Source organism: Engraulis encrasicolus, chromosome 24, assembly GCF_034702125.1.
Source record: "Engraulis encrasicolus isolate BLACKSEA-1 chromosome 24, IST_EnEncr_1.0, whole genome shotgun sequence".
In the NCBI taxonomy this organism is placed as follows: Eukaryota; Metazoa; Chordata; class Actinopteri; order Clupeiformes; family Engraulidae; genus Engraulis; species Engraulis encrasicolus.
Genome location: NC_085880.1, coordinates 28010266 through 28037765, shown reverse-complemented (window position 1 = coordinate 28037765; position 27500 = coordinate 28010266). Strand labels below are relative to the sequence as shown.

General features: G+C 44.1%; 1 protein-coding gene across 2 annotated transcripts in view; it reads left to right on the top strand.

Annotated features, from left to right (window-relative positions):
- kcnma1a (potassium large conductance calcium-activated channel, subfamily M, alpha member 1a) overlaps positions 1-27500 on the top strand; it is a 218536-nt gene that overhangs the window by 31346 nt on the left and 159690 nt on the right. For both annotated transcript variants that reach the window (XM_063191344.1, XM_063191346.1), the window contains exon 2: positions 20677-20838. In XM_063191344.1, the coding sequence (XP_063047414.1) occupies positions 20677-20838 (162 nt within the window). The remainder of the gene's footprint in view (positions 1-20676; positions 20839-27500) is intronic.

Below are 27500 nucleotides of genomic sequence, written 5' to 3'. Positions count from 1 at the left end.
GATCCTTGCTTTCAAAAAATGAAATATGACTAGTGTGCACGGCCTGAAAACACTGAGATGTTGCATGTCAAGGACTCCCAATGGTCATTTCCCCGCTGCCCACAGAGTGACTCAGTCACTTGCAAGCCACGGAAAAATACACAATTTCCCCCCTCTGGTATGACGTCACGAGCGTCCCTGTTTTAGCCATAGGCACATCCATATACATACGCAATGTGACAGGCAGAAATTTGAATGACCCATTTTTTTATTGTCCAGCTAGTTATTTGCTTCTGTCACAAGAACAGTCTGTATGTTCTGTTTTGGTCGGCTTTGTCTTAAAGGTATGACGCTTGCTTGGCTAGCCCTTAATTAAGGCAATTATATAGTTGCTGTTGTGTGCGGGGCCGTTTGTGAATGTTAAATCTCCGTGGTGTCCAGTTGCCGTGGTGATTAAAGGCCAATTAGGACTGGCTGCTGCCAATAGGTATGTGTCAGTGCGTCTCCCGGGAGACCTTTGGCGGCTGATTGATGGCTTTGACTGACAAGCAACTGATCAGACGTTTAGCCCGGAGGAAAAGGTCCTTTCTCCTTTTGGTGTTGCAGCTTCAAAGGTGCGAAGAGATCACGTTTTGTTTGCCTGCTCCCAGCCACAGACGCTGGAAATGTTTGTGCACTCAGTAAGGACTTGGAGATATATATTATATATATAGTCGACTATATATACGTATATATATATTTTATATATAGTATTGTTGTTATACCCAATCTACGATGAAGTACTGTATGCTCACAATTTAACCAATAAGTTACTAACTGTGACCAGAAAAGCAACCAAATTAGTGAAATGGATCTTAAAGGCCTCAAATCTTCGGCGTGTAATATATTGCAAATTATTAATTCTGTGAATGCTTATCTCAAGATGCTCCAAATGTGGGACAGCAAGCAAGCTTTACCTGTAAGTATGCTCCCTACTATTTCCGGTGACCTGATACTCTTGTCCCGGATTTTTCCGGAAGCTTTTTTAGGTGGTGGTGGGAGAATATGGGCCATATAGTCGGCCTTCCTCCACAGACCCCTCGGGCCACCATTTTTCCAGTAGAGAGACCTTGCTAGGGACCTCTAAGCCAGACTCCTGTTGTACTTCAGATTGGCCATAGGCTCACCAACAGCAAACAGAGAGATTATATAAAACATGGCCAAGTGGAGAATAGTAAGCTGACCTTGCTGATCCATCGCTAGAGAGAAAATGATGGTTTGTTTTTTTTGTTCATGGTCACTGGAGCAGAAACGTTTGTATAAATGACTGTGGGAGAATGCATTCACCACAGCTCCTTGGAATGTAATGTGGTGACTTAATATGGCATAATTTCTTTTCGCACAAACACAACTATCAAGCTTTGGGTGCCATTTCCGAATTTCAAAAGCGAATGAAGAATTTCTTTCAACACAGCAATGGCACGTTTGTGTGGTGCTGTTCAGAAATTGCTCTTTTATGCAAAAAAGGTGGGTGACAGAAAGATGTAAGAATTCTGCTGTGTTTCTATTTGTCAACAAACTAATATGGAGTAGTAATGCCGTAATTAGGGTGTCATGATTAATCTGTCTTGATGTATGATGTGTCATCAAGCATTGAGGAAACTCTAGCCACACAGCTGTTGTGATGTTGCTCTCCCATGTTTATGTGTCATGTCACTCATGTTTACAAAGCAGGGTTGTCATCAGCACACATGCAAATATAGTAGCCTGACACATACTGTACTGTACTCTGTCATACTGAATAGTGATTTGATGAAGAAATAAGGCTGTTTAGCTGCCATAACGTGTGCTAAAGAGTGTGCTATGAAGTGAAAGTGAAAGAAAGTGAAAGCCCATTGGGAAACTCCAACTCCCATTGTCATTGTGACACAGCACTCCACAGCACACACTGCACACAACGAAATTGCATTTATGCCTCACCCGTGCAACGGGGCAGCCCTCAGTGGCGCCCCATGGGGAGCAGTGCGGTGGGACGGTACCATGCTCAGGGTACCTCAGTCATGGAGGAGGATGGGGGAGAGCACTGGTTGATTACTCCCCCCACCAACCTGGCGGGTTGGGAGTCGAACCGGCAACCTCTGGGATGCAAGTCTGACGACCTAACCGCTCACCCATGACTGCCCGGTAGTGCTGTTCGGTGAAGTGGCACGGCTCCTTTCATCTTTTGTCAGGCCCGACAACAGTGACAAACGGGTCAGTTGTCCCGGGCCCAGGGAAAGAGGACCCAGAGGTCCCCTGGCCTAACGGTAGGGCAGTGGGCCACTATGCCGGCGACCCGGGTTCGATTCTGGCCCGGGTCATTTGCCATCCTTCCCTGACTCTCTCTCCTATTTATTTCCTGTCCATCTCTCCACTGTTCTGTCTCAAAAATAGTAAAAAAGACAAAAAAGTGTGCTTTGAGAGGGGGGCCCTTTCAGATGATTTTGTCCTGGGCCTGCCCAAAGCTGTCATCGGCCTTGCTTACAGTAGTCATAATACTACTTAACATATTTACATATCAGGAAGCTATCAACAATTGAATACTATATTTAAAAATATACGGCATGCTCGCTTTTGCACTGGATAGAGATTCGCTTTAATTCTACAATATGTGCAAAAGAGAGTCCCATAAAGTGCTGCTGTGAGATTGAAGTGACATTGCTCCTGTCACCTACGGTACGGTAGTCAGTGTGAGAGTGGCCCAAAGGCGGTCGGTGGTGGGCGTCTAATCCTCTCTGGTCTTGCAACCCTCTAAATAGTTCAGGGGGATGCTCTCCAGCGCTAAAGTGATTTGGGGAATAGTTGGCATGGATGACCTTCCTCTTGCGGCTTGTCGCTACTGCAACGGTTGCAATGCCTGTCAAAATGGCATCGGATATGGATATGATGACATTTCCACTGTGCTGCTCGTGTTTTTCAGTATTCTCAGCAGGAGTTAGCGGAATTGCTTTTGAAAAGAATTGTTGGCCCTCATCACATAGGCTGTAGTATATATTTGCACACACACACACACACACACACACACACACACACACACACACACACACACACACACACACACACACACACACACACACACACACACACACACACACACACACACACACACACACACACACACACACACACACACACACACACACACACACACACACTGTCTATACAGTAGATGTGTATGAAATTATGTAAATTCTATGAGACTGACAATTTTAATAAACTCTTACTTTACAATGATTTAAAGGACGCCCTGTATGTTGAACTCATACACGGCGTCACGTGTGTACATTTACTGGTAGTTTATTAATACTGGACGTATTTGTAAAATGGTAATGTGTTAAAAAAATGGCCCATTGAAGGCTAGATAGTGCATAGATGTGGAATGGTGGTGACGGAGGTTGATGAGTCACTGTTGATAGCCTGTGGGCCTGGCTAAGCCTCTGGTGATCCTGGACTATTTGGTGGTATTTATGGGTGGCTTGGTGTAGGTTTGCAGGACAGGAGCGGCTTCAACATCTGCTGGAGGTCACGACCTCTGCTGTGCTCCGCTGTGGCGTGGCGTGGAGACTGGCCCCAGGCCCAAATTAGGGTTAGCCAAGAACATGGCCATACGTCAGTCAGGGCAGGCAGGCCAGTGAGATCACCTTTATGGGGTCCCCCAACCTACCTCACAGTGCTTGAACTTGGAAACCCTGCAGGGAAAAGACAAAACCCAATTTTAATGTATGTAACGCTACACGGAATACGGTGACTGTGTGTGATGGACGACTGGCATCTATTTTTTATTGTTCTCAGTGGATCTGTAAGAATGTGAAATCACAACAAACAAAACTCAGATAGCCTCGGCTGTCTGACATTGGCGTAAAACAATTTGTACATAATGATATTGGCGATTGAAGAACGTAGAGACAATTGCGCTAAAATAGTTTAAACGGCTATTTTGTCTGTCGGCTGACTGTGGAAAGCTTTACAGTGTCAAAGGGGGTCTCTAATTTTATCGTGCAGCTTAATTTAGCCTGAAAGCAGACGGTTGCTCGGAAATAAAAATAAAAATATAAATAGTCTGGCATCACAAGCATGTGTAGCAGACAACATGGACAGCTTAGACCTGTGTTATCCTGAAATCAAACCCCCTAGCCTGGGATCAGAAGGCGGGTTTGGCCATTAGATGCATAGTCTTAAGAACTGAACACACACATTTTCCTCTTCATTCTCACCTTCAACACAAGTGCTAAGTGGGTTTAATCACTTAATGACACAGATCTCTACTTTGTTTATTTGAATGAGTGAAGTTACAGTATAATAGTACTTCCCAATTTCCTTCGGGATCAATAAAGTAACTTTACTCTGATCTACTCTGCTCTACTCAGGCGAGATGAACCCACTTAGTCTGTTAGTGGTTGTGTTAACTGTGTTAGTGACTAAAACCATCTCCTTGGAATAGCAGGAATAGCCCGTCAGGAGTGGAGAAGAGGGTGCTGTTGAAAAGATCGGCCTCGTTATGAATGTGTGCGGTGAAGTGACATTGGAGCACCCCTTTATAAGACCCTTGGAGCCTCCTGAGAGGAACTCTATTGCCTTGACCCTGAAGTAGGATTCTAACCTCATGGCTCTGTCTAATTATACACACATTCAAATAGCAAAGCCACGTGCTCTTGTGCAAAAAAAGGCACGATTTGCTCTTTTATGATTACTCTTTCTTGTCTGAGGAACGAACGCAGATGAAAAACTAAAGTAACCCTGATGTGTTGCATGCAGCTGTCATAGTATGTTGTGTATTGATGTCTTTAGCTAGTTCACGTTGTAGAGCCAGTGGATTTTTTCTTATTTGCTCAGTCATTGGGGTATTTGGCTGTATAGCCTTTCACAGTGTACAGTGTGGTGAATCAATCTGGTACGGTTCCTTTCTGTTACCCCCCATAATTAGAAAGTGATCCCAAATAATCAGCTGATCAGTAAATATTTGGCTGTATAGCCTTTGCAGTGTACAGTGTGGTACATCAGTCTGGTTCTATTCCATTCCGTTACCTCCCCCTTAGTTAGAAATAATCAGCCACTCAGTAGCTATGGCTCTACTCTCATCCTCTGTGACAGATAGACAGATTCTGGTCGACCTACCTGCCTTTAATATATGAGCTTAAAATCATTATTTTGAAGGATAAAGTATGAATACCAAATATGTAAGTATAATGTTACAGAGTGAGACCAGTAATGTTTTCCCAGTACGATTCTGTGGTTTCTGTGCACGGTTTAGAGAGATGAGTCACATTGTGAGGTGTGTAGCCTACCAGGGTTCCTGCTCTCCTCATACGCCAACTGATGTGAGAACACCAACCTGGATCTCCATTCCGACAGGAAACATGGACAAGAATATGATGTAGTACATGCTCAATCTCTGTTTTCTCAGTTGTGATTCGTCTGGGGGTGAGATTAGTAGCCCATTGGTGCAAGAGCGACCCCAAACACATTACATAATAAAAGAGTCGTCTCTAAGATTTAAACAAGTTGGAAAGGCAAGGCAAGGCAAGAGGCCAGTTCACAGCAAGATCCAGCCAAGTGCCAAATCACACAGCATCAAGCAGTCTTCACAATCTGTATGACACGGTCTGACATGGATGGAGCAATATTTACCCAACTTTAGGACCTAAGGATGTTTTTTTTTAATTCAAAATCACGAACAAAGCTCTGTACTGAATATATCTGTAGATTGGGGCAATGGATGCAGTGTTGTGTAACACTGCTGGTTTCTTGACTTTGTATTTATTTAGATTAAGTAAAAAATGATAGCGATTAAAATGTTTTCCTTATTGTTTTCCCCAGGGATGAATGTGCCTGCAAGTGTGTTTTGGATTTCGTTGTTCATGTGTGTCCTCACGAGGTGGGTCTGGGGTGCATTGAGAGAGGGGGGGTTGTGAAAGGACAAGATTCACCATTTTTCCTCATCTCCCTGGATGCGGTTAAATATAGGACTTGCCCAGGAATAGAGTTTTCCCCAGCGATGTATTATTTGGTGAAGCCAAGGTGTGTTAGCTCAGACTGGGTCACGCAGAAGAAACCCCCTCCCCTTTCCCTTTCTCTTTCTCTCTCTCTCTCTCTCTCTCTCTCTCTCTCTCTCTCTCTCTCTCTCTCTCTCTCTCTCTCTCGCTCTCTCTCTCTCTCTCTGTCTCTCTCTCTCTCTCTCTCTCTCTCTCTCTCTCTCTCTCTCTCTCTCTGCCATTCGTTTGCACACCGCCTCCGTAGGTCCCTTGTCATAGCATGGAGCAGGGCTGAGCAAGGCCAAGCAAGGGAAGGGAAGGGAAGGGAGAGGAGAGGAGAGGAGAGGAGAGGAGAGGAGAGGAGAGGAGAGGAGAGGAGAGGAGAGGAGAAGGCAGAGGAGAAGGCAGAGGAGAAGGCAGAGGAGAAGCGGAGGAGAGGAGAGGAGAGGAGAGGAGAGGAGAGGAGAGGAGAGGAGAGGAGAGGAGAGGAGAAGGCGGGGAGAGGAAAGGCGGGGAGAGGAGAGGAGAGGAGAGGAGAGGAGAGGAGAAGAGCGGGGAGAGGAGAGGAGAGGAGAGGAGAGGAGAGGAGAGGAGAGGAGAGGAGAAGGCGGGGAGAGGAGAAGGCAGGGAGAGGAGAGGAGAGGAGAGGAGAGGAGAAGGCGGGGAGGCCTCTCAGCCCCATGGACATATGATGCGCAGACTGTTTGTGAGTAGTAATGGCTCCTACTGCTCAGGGGGGTGAGGAGGGGAAGCTCCTCCTCATGCCCACCCTGCCAGTCTGCAGCATCATTTAATCAAGCATCTTCTACATTCTACTCTTCCTGCGTTCTGTCTGGTTTAATAGTCTGGCCAGAAAGTCTTTAAGTATAGAGATATGCCAACATAATAGTTTTCTATGGGCACCTAATTTGACCAGGTTCCGGTCTGCCTAAACGGGCGTGTCATAATGCTCCTAGCATTGAATAGAACAGTCCTCAGGTCTGCCTAGGTCTGCCTAAAGGGGGATTTCCCCCCCAATAATAGAACCCGGAAACAATGGGCCAATGGAACCTCTCTCTCTCTACTCTCTCTGGTCTGGCCATCATTGTGCTTTCTGGAGCTGAGGGAGGGCTATGATGGGGGTCAAAAACAACATTGATATGGTTTTCATGGACATACAGTAAAGGATGATTAAAAAGAGTCTTCCTTTTGCCCATACCGAGTGGGTGAACCCTTGATTTAGCCTGTTAGAATTAAAGAATGTTTGGGACGTCCATGGAAGATGGTGAGGAATTAAACAAAGCAATTTGTCTTTTGTCTGATCATATTAGATCTTATCACATTGTCTGATCTGAATGCAACATGCAGGTTCTGTAACATCATCCAATGAATTGACATCCTGCTTTTAGTTGGTATTTGTATACAGCAATATATAAAACTGAACATGTATGTAACAGATGCCAACTAGCGGAGTCGGGCGGTAGAATGTTAGAAGGCTCATACAGTATCAGTAGCGCTGCGCCATCGGTCTGGACTAGCTCAGTGGTATTGCACCTTGCCTCCCATGCTGAAGGAAGTGTGACTTGTTCGGTTGTGGGTTCGAGCCCCGAGTGGCGAGCTATGCAGGATGACCTTGGTTACACTTAAATGTCGGTTATATGAGTTATATGTTATTTCTAAGCAAACGACAGGTTTGCGACGCGTTCGCCTGTCCTAGCTATATGATGCCATCGTTCTGGGTAGCTTAGAAGAGCTGGAGGGCTGGAGAATGTGTTCCACAGTGGGAAGATCTAGGAACGCAGTCGTTCGCGTTGCCATTGTTACAGCCAAAATGGATATGTTTACATCTGCGTCACGGCCACATGGCCAAGACTTAAGAAGAACCTGGCCAAAAACAAAGGCAATAAGTGGAGGCATGTTTCCTGTAATGGAGTAGAAACACCCCTTCCAATCCGATTACAATTTTAATCGGATAAGGCAGTTTTATTCTGATCGAGGTGTTTATTATGCGTGACTTTGTACTCCAAGTTGAGAAGCTGTTTCATTGCTAATATGATCAAGAGTGCCCATGTAAACGTAGTGTTTGGGTGGCGTAGATTCAGTGTATGGCTATGTCAGTGATTCAGTGACTATGTCTCAGTGTCTCTACAGAAGGAGCTACCTAGTATAACCTTAATGTTTAGCAAAAATGTTCACAATGATATAGAAGAGTATACAAGGTTATAGGAGCAGCATTTAATTGTGCTTGTCTAACTGTTTATGCTAACAAACACAAGTAGGGAATCGGTGCATGCAATGATTATTAAATACGAGGTCAGTTACTTAGATGCCATATATTAGATCTAATAATGACTTAATAATAGTACAAATTCACATTTAATTTCATGTGGATTCAGTTTATTCTTACAGATGCATTGAGAAAAAAGAGGAGACTGATGCAATTTCTAATTTGTTTTTTTGTGGTGCTGTCACAGCAGGTGAACCCATCACTCAATGAAGCATGCGATGTTAGCTCCACAATGGCACACTGAGATCCCACATTCATGTTTGTTTGAAACAGGGAAGTCACACAGGAGAGAGAGAGAGAGAGAGAGAGAGAGAGAGAGAGAGAGAGAGAGAGAGAGAGAGAGAGAGAGAGAGAGAGAGAGAGAGACTCACTCCCCCCCTCCCCGAGGGAGCCCTGTCTGTTTGGATGCTGAACTGCCACAGATTTGCCCAATGCCCGTGTCGAAATTTCACTCTCTGACTTTGACATCACAGGTGTTTAAAAATAGCAGGCGGAGTATCCCATGGCATACTCCCCCACCCCCTCACACACACTCTCTCTCTCTCTCTCTCTCTCTCTCTCTCTCTCTCTCTCTCTCTCTCTCTCTCTCTCTCTCTCTCTCTCTCTCTCCCAGCCCCCTCTCTTCTATGTTTGCTAGTGCTGATCCTGTTCTCCTAACCCCCCCCCCTCCACCGCTGCTGCTCACAAATGAAGTAGAAATTCTTTCTTGTTTACGTTGTCCTGTCCGATCTGGACCGCCATCAGTTGCAGTCTCTATAAATAATTCATGTGTGTGCCCCCCGTTCCCACCCCCCCCAACTCCGACGCCGCCTTGCTCTTTCACACACACACACACACACACACACACACACACACGCACACGCACACGCACACGCACACGCACACGCACACGCACACGCACACGCACACACACACACACACACACACACACACCATACACCTCATATGTAGCATGTCTGTTGTTGCAGCTTGCTTCCCTCTCACCAACACTATCCCCCCCTTGCCATCGGCCCTCGCCTCCCTGGTGTGTGTGTGTGTGTGTGTGTGTGTGTGTGTGTGTGTGTGTGCGTGTGCGCGCGCGCGTGCATGCGGTGCGTGTGAGTGCCTTCATGTGTGTGTCCATGCGTGTGTGTGTGTGCATGGCTTGCTTGTCGTGTGGTGCAGACTATATAGGGCTCCAGGCTGTGTGTTGATTTTCACTCACACGCTCGATTGGTGTGTTAAAAAAATACTGGCGAGCTTCATAGCTGTGTATGGATGTCCAAATACTACACTGTATTGATTTTGAAAAGAAAACATTAACATTGAATATTCATGGCGGACTGGTCAATTTTGCGATTATCTTGCATAAACTTTAAGCATCTGAAAAGGTGTTGTGTAATCTATATTGAAACATATGCGTATTGAGTTATAGATCATGGGTATAATGGTGTGCCATGGCTACTCTATGTCACATGGATATTCCTTAAACAGTGTGGTTGACTCATGGAAACTAAGGCCTGAGCGTTGGATATTGACGTATATTGACTTGTCATTCTATTTTTTGCATTCTATCAGATTGACTCAGTCACATGTCACAAGGATATTCCGGTAACACTTTATAATAAGTACCCCTTTTTAGGCATTACTTAAGGGTTAGTCAAGCCTTATTTTACCATTAGTTAACCCTTAGTGAATCACGAGTTAATCATTATGTAAGCATCATTTCTCATTTCCTAACTATTATCTACTAACGTTAGTAAATGGTTAGTGTGTGCTGATATAACAGTTCGCTAAGCAAAGTTAAGCCTTAAATAAGCCTTATTTTAACAATAGTTAACCCTTAGTAAATAACGAGTTAGTCGTTATGTATGTGTTATTCCTCAGTTCTTAACTATTATCTACTACCATTAGTAAATGGTTAGTGTGTGCTGATGTAACGGTTCGCTAAGCAAAGTTAAACCTTAGTTAAGCCTTATTTTTAACATTAATTAACCCTTAGTGAATCACGAGTAAGTCGTTATGTATGTGTTATTTCATCATAAGCAATGCTTATCAAGTCATTTGTTAACGTTTTGGAAAGCATGGAAAGGTTTTCACTTTAAAAGTTCCCCAGATATGCGCAAGTAGTGAGTTGTAACTTCTTGTTAATGCATAAGCAATGCCTAACAAATCATTTGTTAACGTTTTGTAAAGCTTGGAAAGGTTTTCACTTTAGATCAGTTCCCCAGATATACTTAAGTAATGAGTTGTAACTCCTTGATAATGCATAAGCAATGCTTAAACAAGTAATTTTTGTTAACATTTTGGAAAGCATGGAAAGGTTTTCACTTCAAAAGTTCCCCAGATATGCGCAAGTAGTGAGTTGTAACTTCTTGATAATGCATAAGAAATGCCTAACAAATCATTTGTTAACGTTTTTTAAAGCATGGAAAGGTTTTCACTTTAGATCAGTTCCCCAGATATACTTAAGTAATGAGTTGTAACTCCTTGATAATGCGTAAGCAATGCTTAACAAGTCATTTGTTAACGTTTTGAAAAGCATGGAAAGGTTTTCAATTTAAAAGTTCCCCAGATATGCGCAAGTAGTGAGTTGTAACTTCTTGTTAATGCATAAGCAATGCCTAACAAATCATTTGTTAACGTTTTGTAAACCATGGAAAGGTTTTCACTTTAGATCAGTTCCCCAGATATACTTAAGTAATGAGTTGTAACTCCTTGATAATGCATAAGCAATGCTTATCGAGTCATTTGTTAATGTTTTGGAAAGCATGGAAAGGTTTTCACTTCAGAGAAGTTCCCCAGATATAGGCCTACTTAAGTAGGCCTAATGGGTTTTAAATCCTTGATAAAAGCATAAGCAATGCTTATGAAGTCATTTGTTAATGTTTTGGATAGGTATGGAAAGATTTTCACTGAAAAAGTTCCCCAGATATGCGTTAGTAATGCGTTGAAACTTCTCGATAATGCATAAGCAATGCTTATCAAGTAATTTGTTAACGTTTTGGAAAGCATGGAAATGTGTTCACTTTATATCAGTTCCCCAGATATACTTAAGTAATGAGTTGTAACTCCTTGATAATGCATAAGCAATGCTTAACAAGTCATTTGTTAACATTTTGGAAAGCATGGAAAGGTTTTCACTTCAAAAGTTCCCCAGATATGCGCAAGTAGTGAGTTGTAACTTCTTGATAATGCATAAGAAATGCCTAACAAATCATTTGTTAACGTTTTGTAAAGCATGGAAAGGTTTTCACTTTAGATCAGTTCCCCAGATATACTTAAGTAATGAGTTGTAACTCCTTGATAATGCGTAAGCAATGCTTAACAAGTCATTTGTTAACGTTTTGAAAAGCATGGAAAGGTTTTCAATTTAAAAGTTCCCCAGATATGTGCAAGTAGTGAGTTGTAACTTCTTGATAATGCATAAGAAATGCCTAACAAATCATTTGTTAACGTTTTGTAAAGCATGGAAAGGTTTTCACTTTAGATCAGTTCCCCAGATATACTTAAGTAATGAGTTGTAACTCCTTGATAATGCATAAGCAATGCTTATCGAGTCATTTGTTAATGTTTTGGAAAGCATGGAAAGGTTTTCACTTCAGAGAAGTTCCCCAGATATAGGCCTACTTAAGTAGGTCTAATGGGTTTTAAATCCTTGATAAAAGCATAAGCAATGCTTCTGAAGTCATTTGTTAATGTTTTGGATAGCATGGAAAGATTTTCACTGAAAAAAGTTCCCCAGATATGCGTTAGTAATGCGTTGAAACTTCTCGATAATGCATAAGCAATGCTTATCAAGTAATTTGTTAACGTTTTGGAAAGCATGGAAATGTGTTCACTTTATATCAGTTCCCCAGATATACTTAAGTAATGAGTTGTAACTCCTTGATAATGCATAAGCAACGTTTATCAAGTCATTTGTTAATGTTTTGGAAAGCATGGAAAGATTTTCACAGAAAAAGTTCCCCAGATAAGAGTTATTAATGCGTTTAAACTTCTTGATAATGCTTACGCAATGCTTATCAAGTCACTTGTTAACGTTTTGTAAAGCATGGAAAAGTTTTCACTTTAGATCAGTTCCCCAGATAACCTTAATTAATTAGTTGTAACTCCTTGATAATGCATAAGCAATGCTTAACAAGTCATTTGTTAATGTTTTGGAAAGCATGGAAAGGTTTTCACTTAAAAAGTTCCCCAGATATGCGTTACTAATGCGTTGAAACTTCTTGGTAATGCATAAGCAATGCTTATCAAGTCATTCGTTAATGTGTTGTAAAGCCATAACAGGTTTTCACTTTAGATAAGTTATCCAAATATACTTAAGTAACTGGTTATAAATCATTGATAATGCATAAGCAATGCTTATCAAGTCATTTGTTTTGGAAAGCATGGTGAGATTTTCACTTAAAAAGTTCCCCAGATATGCGTTAGTAATGAGTTGTGACTTCTTGGTAATGCATAAGCAATGCTTATCAAGTCATTTGTTAACGTTATGGAAAGCATGGAAAGGTTTTCACTTTAGATCAGTTCCCCAGATATACTTAAATAATGGGTTATACATCCTTGATAGTGCACAAGCAATGCTTATCAAGTCATTTGTTAATGTTTTGGAAAGTATGGATAGGTTTTCACTTAAAAACTTCCCCAGATATGCATTATTATTGCGTTGAAACTTCTTGGTAATGCATAAGCAATGCTTATCAAGTCATTCGTTAATGTGTTGTAAAGCCATTACAGGTTTTCACTTTAGATCAGTTCCCCAGATATACTTAAGTAATGGTTTGTAATTCCTTGATAATGCATAAGCAACGCTTAACAAGTCATTTGTTAATGTCCAGAAACATCCATGAGGGGCAGTCACATGAGCCTCAACTTAGGCCTAGGCCTACTGTTTGCCATGCTACCAGTCATCACACACTAACCATTACAAAAGGGTTAAATAAGACTTCACTGATGCTAAAGCAAGAGTTTACAAACCGTTACCATACATGCCTAATAGTACTTGTTAATGGTTAGGTGGTAGGAGACAACAAAGAGATAATGTTTTTTTCATAAATAAAGGTGGGTTATCAGACATTTTAATGATGGTTTACTAATGCTTATCAGAAAGTTAAATCACCATAGACGAATGATTAATTAACAGTACTTAATAATTTCACAGAAATACATAATGACTGACTCGTGATTCACTAAGGGTTAACTAATGCTTAATTTTGTTTAGCGAGTAGTTACATCAGCACACACTAACCATTTACTAACGGTATTAGTTAATGGTTAAGAAATGAGAAATAACACATACATAACGACTTACTCGTGATTCACTAAGGGTTAATTAATGTTAAAAATAAGGCTTAACTGAGGTTTAACTTTGCTTAGCGAACCGTTACATCAGCACACACTAACCATTTACTAATGGTAGTAGATAATAGTTAAGAAATGAGGAATAACACATACATAACGACTAACTCGTTATTTACTAAGGGTTAACTATTGTTAAAATAAGGCTTATTTAAGGCTTAACTTTGCTTAGCGAACTGTTATATCAGCACACACTAACCATTTACTAACGGTAGTAGATAATAGTTAGGAAATGAGAAATAATGCTTACATAATGATTAACTCGTGATTCACTAAGGGTTAACTAATGGTAAAATAAGGCTTAACTAACCCTTAAGTAATGCCTAAAAAGGTGTACTTATTATAAAGTGTTACCGATATTCCTTAAACAGTGTGGTTGACTCATGGAAACTGAGCATTGGATATTGCCGTATATTGACTTGTCATTCTATTTTCGCATTCTATCAGATTGACTCAGTCAGACTCCCTCTCTCCTTCTCTCTCTCTCTCTCTCTCTGTCTCTCTCTCTCTCTCTCTCTCTCTCTCTCTCTCTCTCTCTCTCTCTCTCTCTCTCTCTCACCCACAGACAAACCCCCCCACACACACACACACACACAAACACGCACACTCACAAACCAAACTGTGAAAATTCTGGGTATGTGAGCTCTGCATCAATTTCTAGAAAGGACAAGCTGGCAAATACGTAAATATCCAAGAGAGGGTGTCAGAATCCTCATTGGTGCTATTAATTCCCTCTCATTCGCTAAATAACAACGGGCTGGGTTAAGTGATTGTGTGTGTGTTTAGATCTAGTAATGGTGTGAGATATGTTTATGTGCCTCATGGCTCAGTTCACTGACCTAGATTTGTACTGAGAGCTTCTATAGTCTGTGATTGTGTAGCGTGTTGAAAAACTTGCAGCGCACATTCATTCCAGCACGCAAAAGCTCATACAAGCATATATATCTTTATCTTCCAGTTCATGATATTTGCACATCATTGGGGGAATGAATGCAGATGGAGATACAGTACTGCATGCAGAGTTCAATTCAAGGAACAACAACATACCAGAAGGTTGCCATCTTATTAGCAACATAAATGTTTTCCCTAACGTTCCACTTATAAATCCTTCAGAATTTAAGCAATTAAAAACAGCCTTTTGGCTCAAGTTCTACGTTTTTATGTAATATCCTATTTTGTGTGTATCACAGCTCTGTGTACTGTACCGTATGTTATCTTACATACATACTGTACTGCATTAGATAGTCAACTAGGCCAAACAGCACAGTTCTGCTTGTTTGCAACAAGGTTTCTGTTTATTTATGCTATCGCAGATGTATTTTCAGTAAATTGGCTAAGATTTTGGAAAGCAAATATTTAATTCTTAAGCATACAAATGTTTGAAATCTGCATTCACTCTCTCTCTCTCTCTCTCTCTCTCTCTCTCTCTCTCTCTCTCTCTCTCTCTCTCTCTCTCTCTATCTTTCTCTCTCACACACACACACACACACACACACACACACACACACACACACACACACACACACACACACACACACACACACACACACACACACACACACACACACACACACACAGACATGCGGTGAGCTAACACGTTGAGAAAGGGCCGGTCCTTCTAGCAGCCAGCCCAGCCCTGCCATGCGTGACTCAGGAGCAGGCGTAGAGGTGTCCAGGCTCCGAGCTCCTGGCCCCGCCTGTGAGCCAGCCGTCTGCCCCGCGTGTCTCCCACCTAAGATTTATTTGCTAGCGGAGCCACAGCACATGTTCAATGTTCACATGCCAAGAGTTCCTTGAGGCAGGATATCCAATCAGAAGGAAACCTAATCTGACCCCACGCCGCGCCCGCGCCACACCGCCTGATAGTACAGACTAGCGGTCGCAGTGCCATGTGATAGCAGAGACATCTACGCCATGCAGAAGTTAGCCGGGTGTAGAAGTAAAGGATATATGTTGGACGCGTGAACGGCAGGCCGTATGCTTGGCTGGCACCGCTAAGACAGCATAGCTAAGTCCTGCTACGTGCTACGAAACCAACCACTGCCTGCCGCAGCGAGGGGTCCCGAAGCCAAACTTAGATCTGTTCAATTAACGCGCTAACCATGTCTTAAAAGCCATTTGTTGACATCGTGACATGGAGGAATCGAATCAGCCAAACATCAGCCATGCAGAGTCATTATCCAGTGTAATCCAATTTTCTTTGAATTCCCCCCTACCCCCCCTTCCCCACCTCCATCTTTCTACGCAGAAGAAACAGTGGGGCTCACTGCCTCATCATGTCAGTTCATGAGGAACTCTCTCAGATGTGAGATTAGCCGCACTCTTTCTAGTCATAGATAACAATGACATGATTTTTTAATTAAGTGCATTGTTTGATGTGGTGTCTGTTCGGCGAATAGCTTGCTTGCTTGGGCTCTTCGGGAATACAAATAGTAACTGTCAGGCCTTAATGCTGCCTTCTCTTTCACCTGTTTGTAAGCTAAGTCAGCTATTATCTGACACAGGATCGGTTGCCAAGTCACAGACGCACACACACACACACACAGCGCAGCGCGCAGCGCTGCGCACAACACACATACCACCACACACACACACACCACACACACACACACACACACACACACACACACACACACACACACACACACACACACACACACACACACACACACACACACACACGTTGACACACTCACACGGAGGGACCGACATGAACAGTTTTGCCAGTGCATGAGTTGGGCATGGCATGGATAGCGCCCATGCTGCCTAGTGTGAAGCGGCGGGGATGAAGGCCGTGTGATCGGTGGGGAAGCTGCCTGTACTGCAGTGTAACGTAACACGATCCCTCTGAGCAACACGAGCCCGCCGGCAGCCGCCATAGTGTAAGCAAGCATGCCACCAAGAGCTGGCAACTGAAAAGTTGGAAAGTTATGGGAATGCCGGGGGGGTATTGTGGGTGAGGCCAGGCACTGGGGTGGATGGGGTTGGGATGTGGTGGTGGTGGGTGTGGGTGTGGGGCGTGTGGGTGATGATGATGATGACTAATCTTTAGTCACCTCTTTGGTCACCTCCACCCCCCCCGCATCATCCCCTTGTCCGTTCCAGCCCTGGCTGTGTTGTTGCGAGACAGGAGAGCTTGAAGATTTCACGTGCTGGAACCTACGTTTCTGGTCCTCTGCACCGACACCCCCACCACCACCACCATCACCATCACGACACACACACACACACACACACACACACACACACACACACACACACACACACACACACACACACACACACACACACACACACACACACACACACACACACACACACACACACACACACACACACACACACTCCTTTTCAAAAGCCTCCACTGTTGGATCCGTTTCCAGTTTTTTTTTCCACCACTTCAAAGGCAGGATATGACAGACCAGGGATGATGGGCAGAATCATGTCAGCTTTGTTATTTCTCCCATAGGAAATTAGATTAACATAGACATACTGTAAGCCTTACCATGCTCTATGAAAGCTCTTGACGGATATACTGTAGGCATATAAAGTCTCTTAAACTCTGAAAAATACACAGTAGTAAAAATAGGATAGTTTTAGGTGTTTTATGAACCAGGCAGATCAGTGAGACCCTTATGAAAATCGACCATGGTTTTTCTGTAGTAGCCATGGTTATACCATGGTATGTCATAATTACTCATAATTACAGAATCAACCATAGCACTACTATGGCATATCCATGTTTTTTGGGTAACCATGAAAACCGCAGTTCCTGATTAACCATGGATCATGGTTATTCATGTTTTTTTCAGCATGGTTTGTGACTATGGTTTGGTCATGATACTGACAAACGATTATTAGTGGGAGAGTGATGACCTCTGTTATAGTGTGAATTGCACCCCATTTCCACTTCCCTCCCCAGTTCGCTGAATGGCCAGTTGTCTGGTAACAAAAATTAAACTGTACCAGGAAGGACTGTACTGGAACGAAATGTTTTGGACTGGAGGAGCCCTTATGCCTGCCAAAGCCAGGCTAGGTTAGTGTAGTTCACTAGGCTAGATCTTCAGTGGCGGCCTGGCCACCAGGCCGAGAAGGGAAGTCCCCTGGCCCACAGGATGTGTCCAGAACCGCAGCTGGCAGAGGTGCGAAGCTTCGAGGCAAGGGGGACTCAGGAGCGAGCAGTCAAGACTTGCTAGTCGGTGGAGCAGTGTGCCTGCCTGTGTTGTGACAAGGCTTTGTAGTTGAGTATTCCCTCGGCATGACAGTGCCTGCACTCAAAAAGGGGCTCCTCTCCCTGTCGCGCGAGAGCCTCATTAGCACTGAAGCTGGGGAGACAAGACAGGCAAACAGGAGGAAGACTACGATTTTTTTAATTTCATTTCATGACATACCAGAGAGTGCAGTGTGGCTGGGCTGACTCTCCATGTTTGAGGCTGCAAAGGGGGCCAGCCATGCCTGATAAACTAGATGAACCCTAGCGGTAGAAACTCCTTTTTGTCCGTTGTGGTGGTTTAGTGTCGCAGCAGAGGGGATCATTGTGTCTAGGCCAGGAATCTGTAACCTGGTTCTCACGCGATGGTTGTTACCTACCATCTGGAATATTGTCAATCGCTTAGCTCTGGAAAGGCGTGGGTGTGTTCAAAACAGCTCGAACCTGATTGGAGAATTCACGTGGCTTTTTTTAAATCAGTACTACTTCAACCACTGACTTGTATATACCCCGCCCTACGATCCCGCCCCGCGATTCTGATTGGACAGGCCATGAAATATCTGATGCCGTTCGGGCTCGTCGAAGATTTTCAGACTCTCGTGCGAGCTCACGAAGTTTAACGAAGATGCACGAAGCACGAAGGGTCTGCTTGAGAGCCAGGCTAAGGAATCTGTCCTCCAAACACAATGTTCTATCTAAATAGTTTTTTTTCTCCTTTGGATCTATTTAGTGACCACCACGTGTCAGTCACTTTCACGTGGCTAGGCTGGCCTATTATGTGCAGTGAAGCAGTTTAAATTTCCAATTTGCCTATGGTGCAACCCCAGACTATCAATTTGATGTTATAGTTTGGCAAGGGCCAGCCAGTCTCTCCTACATGCTCACACACGCACACACACACACACACACACACACACACACACACACACACACACACACACACACACACACACACACACACACACACACGCGCACACACACGCACACGCACACGCACACACTCAGCCAGCTTCCCATCCCCATTCCTGGGCCTTTCCAAGCGTGTGCTGTGATGCAGGCTACCCAAGCTCAGCGTGGCTGCGTAATGAGGTTACAGTGAATCAGTTGATGGGTTGATGGGCGTGTCGTTTGTACATGTGCACATTTAAGTGCATGCTTGTGTATCAGGCCATGCGTGCTAATGGCGAAGCCGTACAGTACGCGTGTATGTGCCAGTGATTTGAATGGTTGGATAGAGCAGACGAATGAGAATGGGCCTCTCCAGGCTCACACAGAATGGCGCAGAATGGAGGGAGTTAGGGGCTGTTAGAGAATGGCCATTGCACATGCACATGCACACGCACATGTACACACACATTTAAGTATGTCACATAAAGACCTCTCTCCCTCTCTCTCTCTCTCTGTCTCTCTCTCACTCTCTCTCTCTCACTCTCACTGTCTCTCTCTCTGTCTCTCTCTCTGTCTCTCTCTCTCTCTCTCTCTCTCTCTCTCTCTCTCTCTCTCTCTCTCTCTCTCTCTCTCTCTCTCTCTCTCTCTCTCTCTCTCTCTCTCTCTCTCTCTCTCTCTCTGTCTCTGTCTCCACTCTCTCTGTCTCTTTCCCATCCTCCCTCTCTTCTTCCCTGGCCAATGGAAAACAATGAGCAAAAGCTGTAGCGAAGGCCGAGGCCAAGTCCGCAGAGCGCCGTTCAGTCACAGCAGCCCATAAGGCCAAGCTCATCTTCGGCTCATCCACCATATGGAGCTGGGGCTAGGGCTGGAGGCTGGAGGCTGGGGGCTGGGGGCTGGGGTCTGGCAAGCCAGGCAGGCAATCACAGTTGATGGCTCTTCTCTCTCCTCGCTTCCCCCGCCCTTCCTTCCACCCTGTTACAATGTCAGGACTTGGAGCATCACCACGTCATCCCTGCACCACCTGGCTCATTTCCCGTCGGTGCTCATTCATTCACGCTGTGTTTCTCCACTTTCCCACTGCTTTGGGTTTTTATTTGGCTTTCACGCCACATGTTGTCGTCATTATGGCGCGGCCTTAGCATTCTCCTCAGCTCTCTGACGCTAGTTTTATGAAGCAAATTCACATACAGTATTTGGCATGGAAACTGTTGCACGTCTGCATGTATATATTTATGTGTGTTGCTGAATATACTGCGGAGAGACAGAGTGTTAAAAGGCCAAGAATGGCTTAGCTTTAGCCAGCGCTAATGCACAGGGGCATACAGTAGTTGCATTAGAATTCACTGTGGAGACAGTTTTGTCTGCTCCGTTGCTGCCGGGCTTTCAAAGTGCATGATTGGTGTGACATGCAAGGGGCTAACAGCTGTGAAGGAGGTGTCTTGATACATAGAATTAATGGAAGAGATGGGGCCTAAGCACTCAATAGCGTGAAGCGGAGATCCCTTTTTTTGCCCTTTCCATTAATTCCACACAGCCAGACACTTTGTAGGCCGTTATCCCTCTTATCCCCAGGGGTTGCTTCTCTGCAGTGTGGGCTGTGTAGGAATGCCCATACAGCATGCTAAGGAAATATGTTCCTAAAACAAGCTGATGTGTTCAGTTTTCGTGCTACTTTTTTAGTTCTTAGCAGTATCAGCAGTTAGGTAAGTAGATATCTAGGTAGGTAGTTAGTTAGTTAGTAGGTAAGTAGTTAGCTTGGTAGCTGAGGATTCTGTTGTTACATGCCTGCTACTGTAGTTCAACTGTAATTTACAAAACATTGGCAATTGTAAGGAGCACTGTAACAAAATGATGATCATCAAATATTTTAAACTGATTTGCTCTTGTTTGTACCTTGTCTTGATCTCATGGACATCAAAAATAAATACTGCATTTGCTGTATCTACAGTCGGCTGATGCAATATCAGTACTGATGGCTGTGTCTCTGCTTCCTCTTTTTTCAGGAGAAAGTGGCCACTCCGGCGAGTGTCCCAGCTGTCGACCCGGCGAAGGCCAACCCCGACAACAAGGATGAGGTGCCGGTCAGCGAAGTGGGCTGGATGACGTCGGTCAAAGACTGGGCCGGAGTCATGATATCCGCCCAGACTCTGACAGGGAGAGTCCTGGTGAGTACTACATTGGGAACTCTGGTCCTGGTGTTGGTCACGATACTATGTGTTCTACTGCACGTATGTGAATGAATGTATGCACTATGTACTGTAATGTGAAGCATAATTCGTAAAAAATCAGGCAAGTGCTGTATGTGGGATGGACCTCTGGTCCTGCGGTCTCATGTACTAAGACTTCCGTAGATTTCCTACTGAATCGTTGCATATATGAACATCTGAAAAGATACATAAGCACCTAAAATTTCGAATGTAGGATAAAACCATGCATAAGCAGTTTTTGCTTATGCTGATTCATTCTGATTCATGTGGTATATCCGATTTCACATGAAATTTATTACACATGCGTTTTTTCATGTGATGTCAGTCTTGGCACATCTGAACATTTACATGAAAAGTTACCTATGGAGCTTTTTGTGTTCCTAAGCCAGCGTTGTCCATGAGACCCCCTGGTGTGGCTGGAGATGTGTGTTGTATGTGAACGAAGGTATGCAGTGCTCTGTATGTGAGGCATAATTCACAAAAATATGACAAATGCTGTACGTGGGATGGCCTGGTTTGAAAATGAAAGACCCTAATGTTACACTACTACTGAGCACACCCACACCATTTCCGGGTGACCGTACCAATTTGTGGACTTCCGAGAATTGATTGAGAATTGATAATTTGTAATTGGCTCCTCCACAAAAAAGACAAATAACTGATTGCTGTCAGTTTTAACGTAGAATTGAAAGCATTCTTTTCAGACTTTCTCCCCCCATCTTAGAGGTCTAGTCATGTTGAGTCATCCTACCCCAGCCTTATTAGAATAGCTCAGCTGCCCTTGAGAAGAAGGCCGTTCCGAGCCCTTCACGTCAGGTCAGGACGTGCCATATCACTTAACTGCCGCACTGTAGGGGCCAGTGGAGGGCCCTTTCACTCTTGAGATGAAGACAAACGATGGCAAGTGACTTAGCCCATTAATGACATTTGTCATCCCGTCCCCAGTTGTCAAGACGCACAAAGATTTACAGATGACTAGGTCCCTGCCATATGAAACACTACGGCGTATATATATGTTCTAAAGTACGCAGTTGCTGAAAGATAAGAGATTTCTTTTGTCAGGGGTTTAATATGGTCCTATCAGGAGAATGAGCTCTATGCAGTAGCAGTAAAATTCACATGATACAGAGAATATCTATAGCTTACAGTAAGATCCATTTCTATGATACTTATAGGAGCTGCTGGTGACACTGGGTTGTGCTGTGGGGCTTTCAAAGCACAGACCTGTGTTTTACGTCTGCGTGTGCGTGTGTGTGTGCGTGTGTGTTTGTGTCTGTGTGTGTGCCTGTGTGTGTGTGTGTGTGTGTGTGTGTGTGTGTGTGTGTGTGTGTGTGTGTGTGTGTGTGTGTGTGTGTGTGTGTGTGTGTGTGTGTGTGTGTGTGTGTGTGTGTGTGTGTGTGTGTGTGCGTGTGTGTGCGTGTGTGCGTGTGTGCATGTGTGTGTGTGTGTGTGTGTGTAAAGAGAGCCCAGCTATATGCTGGTGATCGTCTAGTTAGGCCTGGCGTTGTGTGCGAGTGTGATTTATGTAAGTCTGAATGAGGTGGGAGTGGTAAGCAGTGGCTGTGCAGATAGGTTAGAGATTTTCTGGGCTCGACCAAATTACTGGCCAGCCAGATAAATTGGCTCATAAAGGCACTGAATGGGCCCTCAGAAGACATTGACTCTAGTTTTGACTGAATGCCCGGCTGTAAATGGTGTAAATAGAAACACAGATCAATCTCACTAATAACATAATGGAAGGTTTTGTTAACGTTGTGAGTTGAATTTTTAACAGGTTACATATTAATGTCATGAGTAGTCAAGAAAAAAAGACATACTTTATGTAGTGTTCATGATAGATGACTATTACTGTAATGCACCTACGTGAAATGAATTTATTTGGGAATATTGTGGGTGCATGTTGTGTGCATCTCTTAATAATCATCATTTGTTTCTGAGCTGTTGGAAAAGGACTCCTGTCCCTTGCACTCAGATTTGACTGAAATACTCACAGTGTAGACCCAGTACTGTAGTTACTGTTACTGTAATTTTTCAGCAGTTTAACAGTTTAGCAGTGTTCAGCGTTCTTCATTATGGCAGCTTGCAAATAATGTTGAGGCTTGGTGTTCCTGTCCATCTTAAATAAGCCAGTGAGCTCTGTGTACACAGCTGAATTAGCTGGCAATGTCAATGTAGTATCAGATGGCTCACAGAGTTGAATTATTGCACTTGCAGTGCAGTCTGGCATTGGTGACCTACTGTAGGTCAACGGTAGCCGCTACTGCTCTCTGTTTACAAACAACCTCATCCACACACACGCGCGCATACATGCACGCACACATGCACGCACACACATACGCGCACACACACACACGTAAACACACTACTTAGCATTTTGCAAACATGGGAGCAGCAGACAGGGGCTTTTTACGCGTACGCATATCTGCTCTCATTCCCTCCCTCATCCTCATTACGCTGTGGGATGGGATTACAATGGGGCTGTTGTACTCCCAGATTAAAGGTGGCTGGCTGGGCCTTTGTTTAACCTCGCTGGCTGCTAATGGCAGGGTCAGACCACACAGCTTTTAGTCTTTTTTTAAATCCTCTACGGTTGTCACATACTATGTCGTATTACCAAATGCCAGTCATACCTGTCAACATTCGAATAGCGAAATCTGGGAGATTTTTTATAGCAGTGGCAGATCAATGTTTTAATTTTTTTTTTTTTTGATGCTAATGTCATGGGTATTGGCCGTGGGGGTCAGAAATGACAGGAGAATACTGGTTGGGGACAAGAAGTGGGTCTAAATTATGGGAGAAGCCCAGGAAAAAGGAGCTCCAGCTGCTATGTTACTGTATTCCCCTCATCGTTGTAAATATGACTGTGTGTCATTCTTGCCATACTCTCTTTGGGAAATTGGAGACCATACACTAGACAATATATTGGTATTGTGTTGGGTGAAATACTATACTTTGCCAGCAAAATATACTGTAGTACAATTACCTGTAAAGTTGTGATAATATAATGTTTTCACCACAGCCAAATGCAAACAATATCACACAGGAAGATTAATTTCCCATTCCAGGTGATCCCTAACCTGATCAAGTTTGATGTGATGCCAAAAATGTGCTGCCTGGAATAAATTTGTCATAATCGCTAGGCTGATTGTGTAACTTGGCCTGGTACACTAGTTTAACGATCTAACATTGTAAAAAGTGAATCAAAGAACCAACACATCAAAACAAATCAAATGCACTATTATAGTACAGGGCTGCTTTTGTATTGTTCTTGAAACAGTGCATGTAGTGTATTGAAGGCATAGCCCCTCTGTCTCGTGACCCTCTCATTCTCGGCGGAACAGTAGTGACGACTACGCCAGATGACAGTTTAGTTTAAAGTCATGTGAGGCATCCATCTTTCTCTCTGTCTCTGTACATGAGAAGGGACCGGATGTGGCTCAGTGCTGGGCCGGCAACGGGGTGGCGTGAGTGGGAGCGGGTTGTGTGTGCCAGCCAGAGTTCGCTCAGTGCCTGCAGCATTACCCCCACCCCACCCCCCACCCCATGTATCTCCAGCTGGAGAGCTTTATCACGAGCGTAAATCATGCCACAATCCTCCATGTATCTTCCCAATGACCAGCACTGCCCTCCCTCTCACACAAACACAATCACTCATTCTCTCGTTCCCTCTTTCTTTCTCCTCCTCTCTCTTCTTCCATCTCTCTGTCTTGCTTTTCCCTTGTCTTTCTGGGGCCAAAAACAAAAACGATAGCTCTCTTTTTTTTACATGAATGTGACTGTGACTTACAAGGTGTAGTGGAGGGTAAGCCGACATTGTCACTGTTGATGTACTTTCTCAAATGAATTGTGTTTACCTGCTTCTTTGCGATGGTGATGTTTAAGGATATGTGTAGGTCCATGTACTGTTTCAAAGCACATCATTCACCCAGCTTTTTTAAAACCGCTATGCCACTGGTAGCAATTCACTCATCTTCCCATTTTGTTGGTTTTTATGCAGCAGTGATGGGCAGAAATGCAGTGAAAACAGCCGATAGACAGCAGACATGCTGTCATTGTTAATATAGAGATCGTGAGTGATTACCGTCTGGGCCCAGAAGAACATCTCCTGTTGTGATGAGAGCCAGATGCTGGGATGACCCACGAGATGCCTCTCAGCTCACGGCAACATCCCTCTCTCTCTCTCTCTCTCTCCCTCTCTCTCTCTCTCTCTCTCTCTCTCTCTCTCTCTCTCTCTCTCTCTCTCTCTCTCTCTCTCTCTCTCTCTCTCTCTCTCTCTCTCTAGCCCGATTCAATGAAGCATCCAGACCAACTCCCCTCTCCGCATGGAAACTAATGATGTCTGATTCCCATTCTCCTCTGTATGAGTCGGTGCCAATTTGATCATCCTTGTTTCTCTCTCTGTCATGCACACAGCTAACACACACAAACACATGCCAGTAGACAGACATTCCTTACAGCATACACATGTATTGTATTTTATTCCTACATGGTTTTCTGACTACTATCTTGTTCTCCTGTTGTGATCTGGGCTACTTCTGAAATTCAGGCATTGGTTCAGCTACATAGGGGGCAGAGTTTGTGAGTATGTTAATGATCTTTGTGTATGTGTGTGTGTGTGTGTGTGTGTGTTGTTGGTTAGGTTAGACCGGCTGGTTATCACTTTCTGTACAGTGTGTAAGCACTTTAAAAAATTGTGTGTGTGTGCGTGTGCGTGTGCGTGTGCGCGTGCGCGCTTGTGTGTGTGCCAGTGTGAAACACGTGTGCACATCATGTAGGTGCGTGGGCTAGACGCAAGGACATATGCCCTTTATATCAGAGGGTTCTTTTTAGCAGCTCGAAACAGAGCACCCATGCACCGCGCGCCGTGCACCAAGCTGAGATCTGTTGCCACGGCAACTGCTATCCACCTAAGTGCTGTCATCTGACAAGCGGACCTGGCAGCCAGCTCAGATCAGGGATGGAAATGAAAGCCCTCCTCTTCTTTTCTCTCTCCTGCGCTTTTTTTCCCCTCTCCTCTCCTACCCCTGCCTTCCTCCCTCACTCCTTTCCTCTCCCCTCCTCCTTATCCTCCTCCCTCCTCCCCTTCGAGCGAAATGATGGAGTGGGAGGAAGATGAGGAGTTGTTTGCGCATGCTAGTGGCTAGTTGCTCAGCATAGTGATGAACGGAGTGACATTGTGGCAGAAGCAGCCAATGGAATAGTGCAGATGCCCTCTGGTAAGATCCTCTTCCACCCCCCCCCTCTTAGGATCTTTTTTTTTTTTGCTGGGTGAATGGCCCAACCTCTTACAGGGCTGAGAGAGACCAACAGATCAAGTCATTTCCCAAGGGGCTGTTGGGCTGTGCCATTATTAGCTCTCATGCAAACCCTATCAATCAACCGTGGCAAGTCAGCAAGCCATTGGCGGAGCACACTCTTTGGCTATTTCTCTTGTGTCATAGAGAGAGAAAGAGAAATGGACGAGACACACTGTGTACAGTGTCTTTTTTTCCTGTTGCGTAATTCTTATACGCTCATGCCCTGAGGTAAAGAAGCTGGAGGTGGGAGGGGATACCCGGCGTAAGAATCTGCTGGTACTCGGTAGATTCAGTTCTAGAAATGCCAACAATCGCATAAATCAAAGCAGTTTGTCCAGTCATGGTAATGAATACACATACACATCAGTATAGCATACTAGGGATGCACCGATACCACTTTTTTGAAAACCGATACAAGTACGAGTACATTGATGTGTGTACTTGCCGATACCGAGTACCGATACCTTTTACCACCAAAATACAATGAAAATAAATGCATGGCCTTGTTTTTTTCCACCTGTGATTATTTTTATTTCCATGTAGATTCAAATGTTAGTAAATGTACGAGGTGGCACTTTTTTCCCATGCTGCTTTCAAGTCCACAGAACGCGACAAGATTTTGCATTGTTTTGTGTAATAGCAGTATCGTTCCTGGTATCGGCAAGTGCTTGTCGAGTACGAGTCCGAGTACAATGAGCAGTATCGGGTGCCGATACCGATACCAGCATCGCGATCGGTGCATCAGTATAGCATACTATTTACTGTATATGAACTGTAAATGCAGTGTCCATTTTGTAATCATTTAACCCACTATGCGTGATGGTAAATGCGGTACAAGGCACACACTACTGTGGCTGCTACTGTATATCTCTGCTCTACCGTCCTCCCTTGAAGTACTCACTCACCATTGGTTCCATGATATTCCATATGAATTATAGCTATGAGGGAATTATTATCAATGTTAATGGAGTGTCTTGGAATGTCTGTAAGGCATCTGAATTTATACCACGCATGTGATGGTTCACGCTTTAGCCCACCGTACACCAGTTTCAACATACTGCAGCTCAGAGCACTCGGTTAACATCCAATTCCCTTGTTTTCAACAGAATTGCACACACAGGTGCCATTGTCTGCTGTTGATTGTGATTGAAGTCTATTTTGGTCGGAGCCACTTACTAAAATGCATTTTTGAATCAAACTGCTACTACTGCTTAAGTGCTGCGCAGGTGTGCAGGGGGCAACCAAAACGGTTTAAAATGTGCAATGCAATACTGTGTGAACCGGCATACACAGGACTAGTCCTGGCTCCAGTGCAACAGAAAT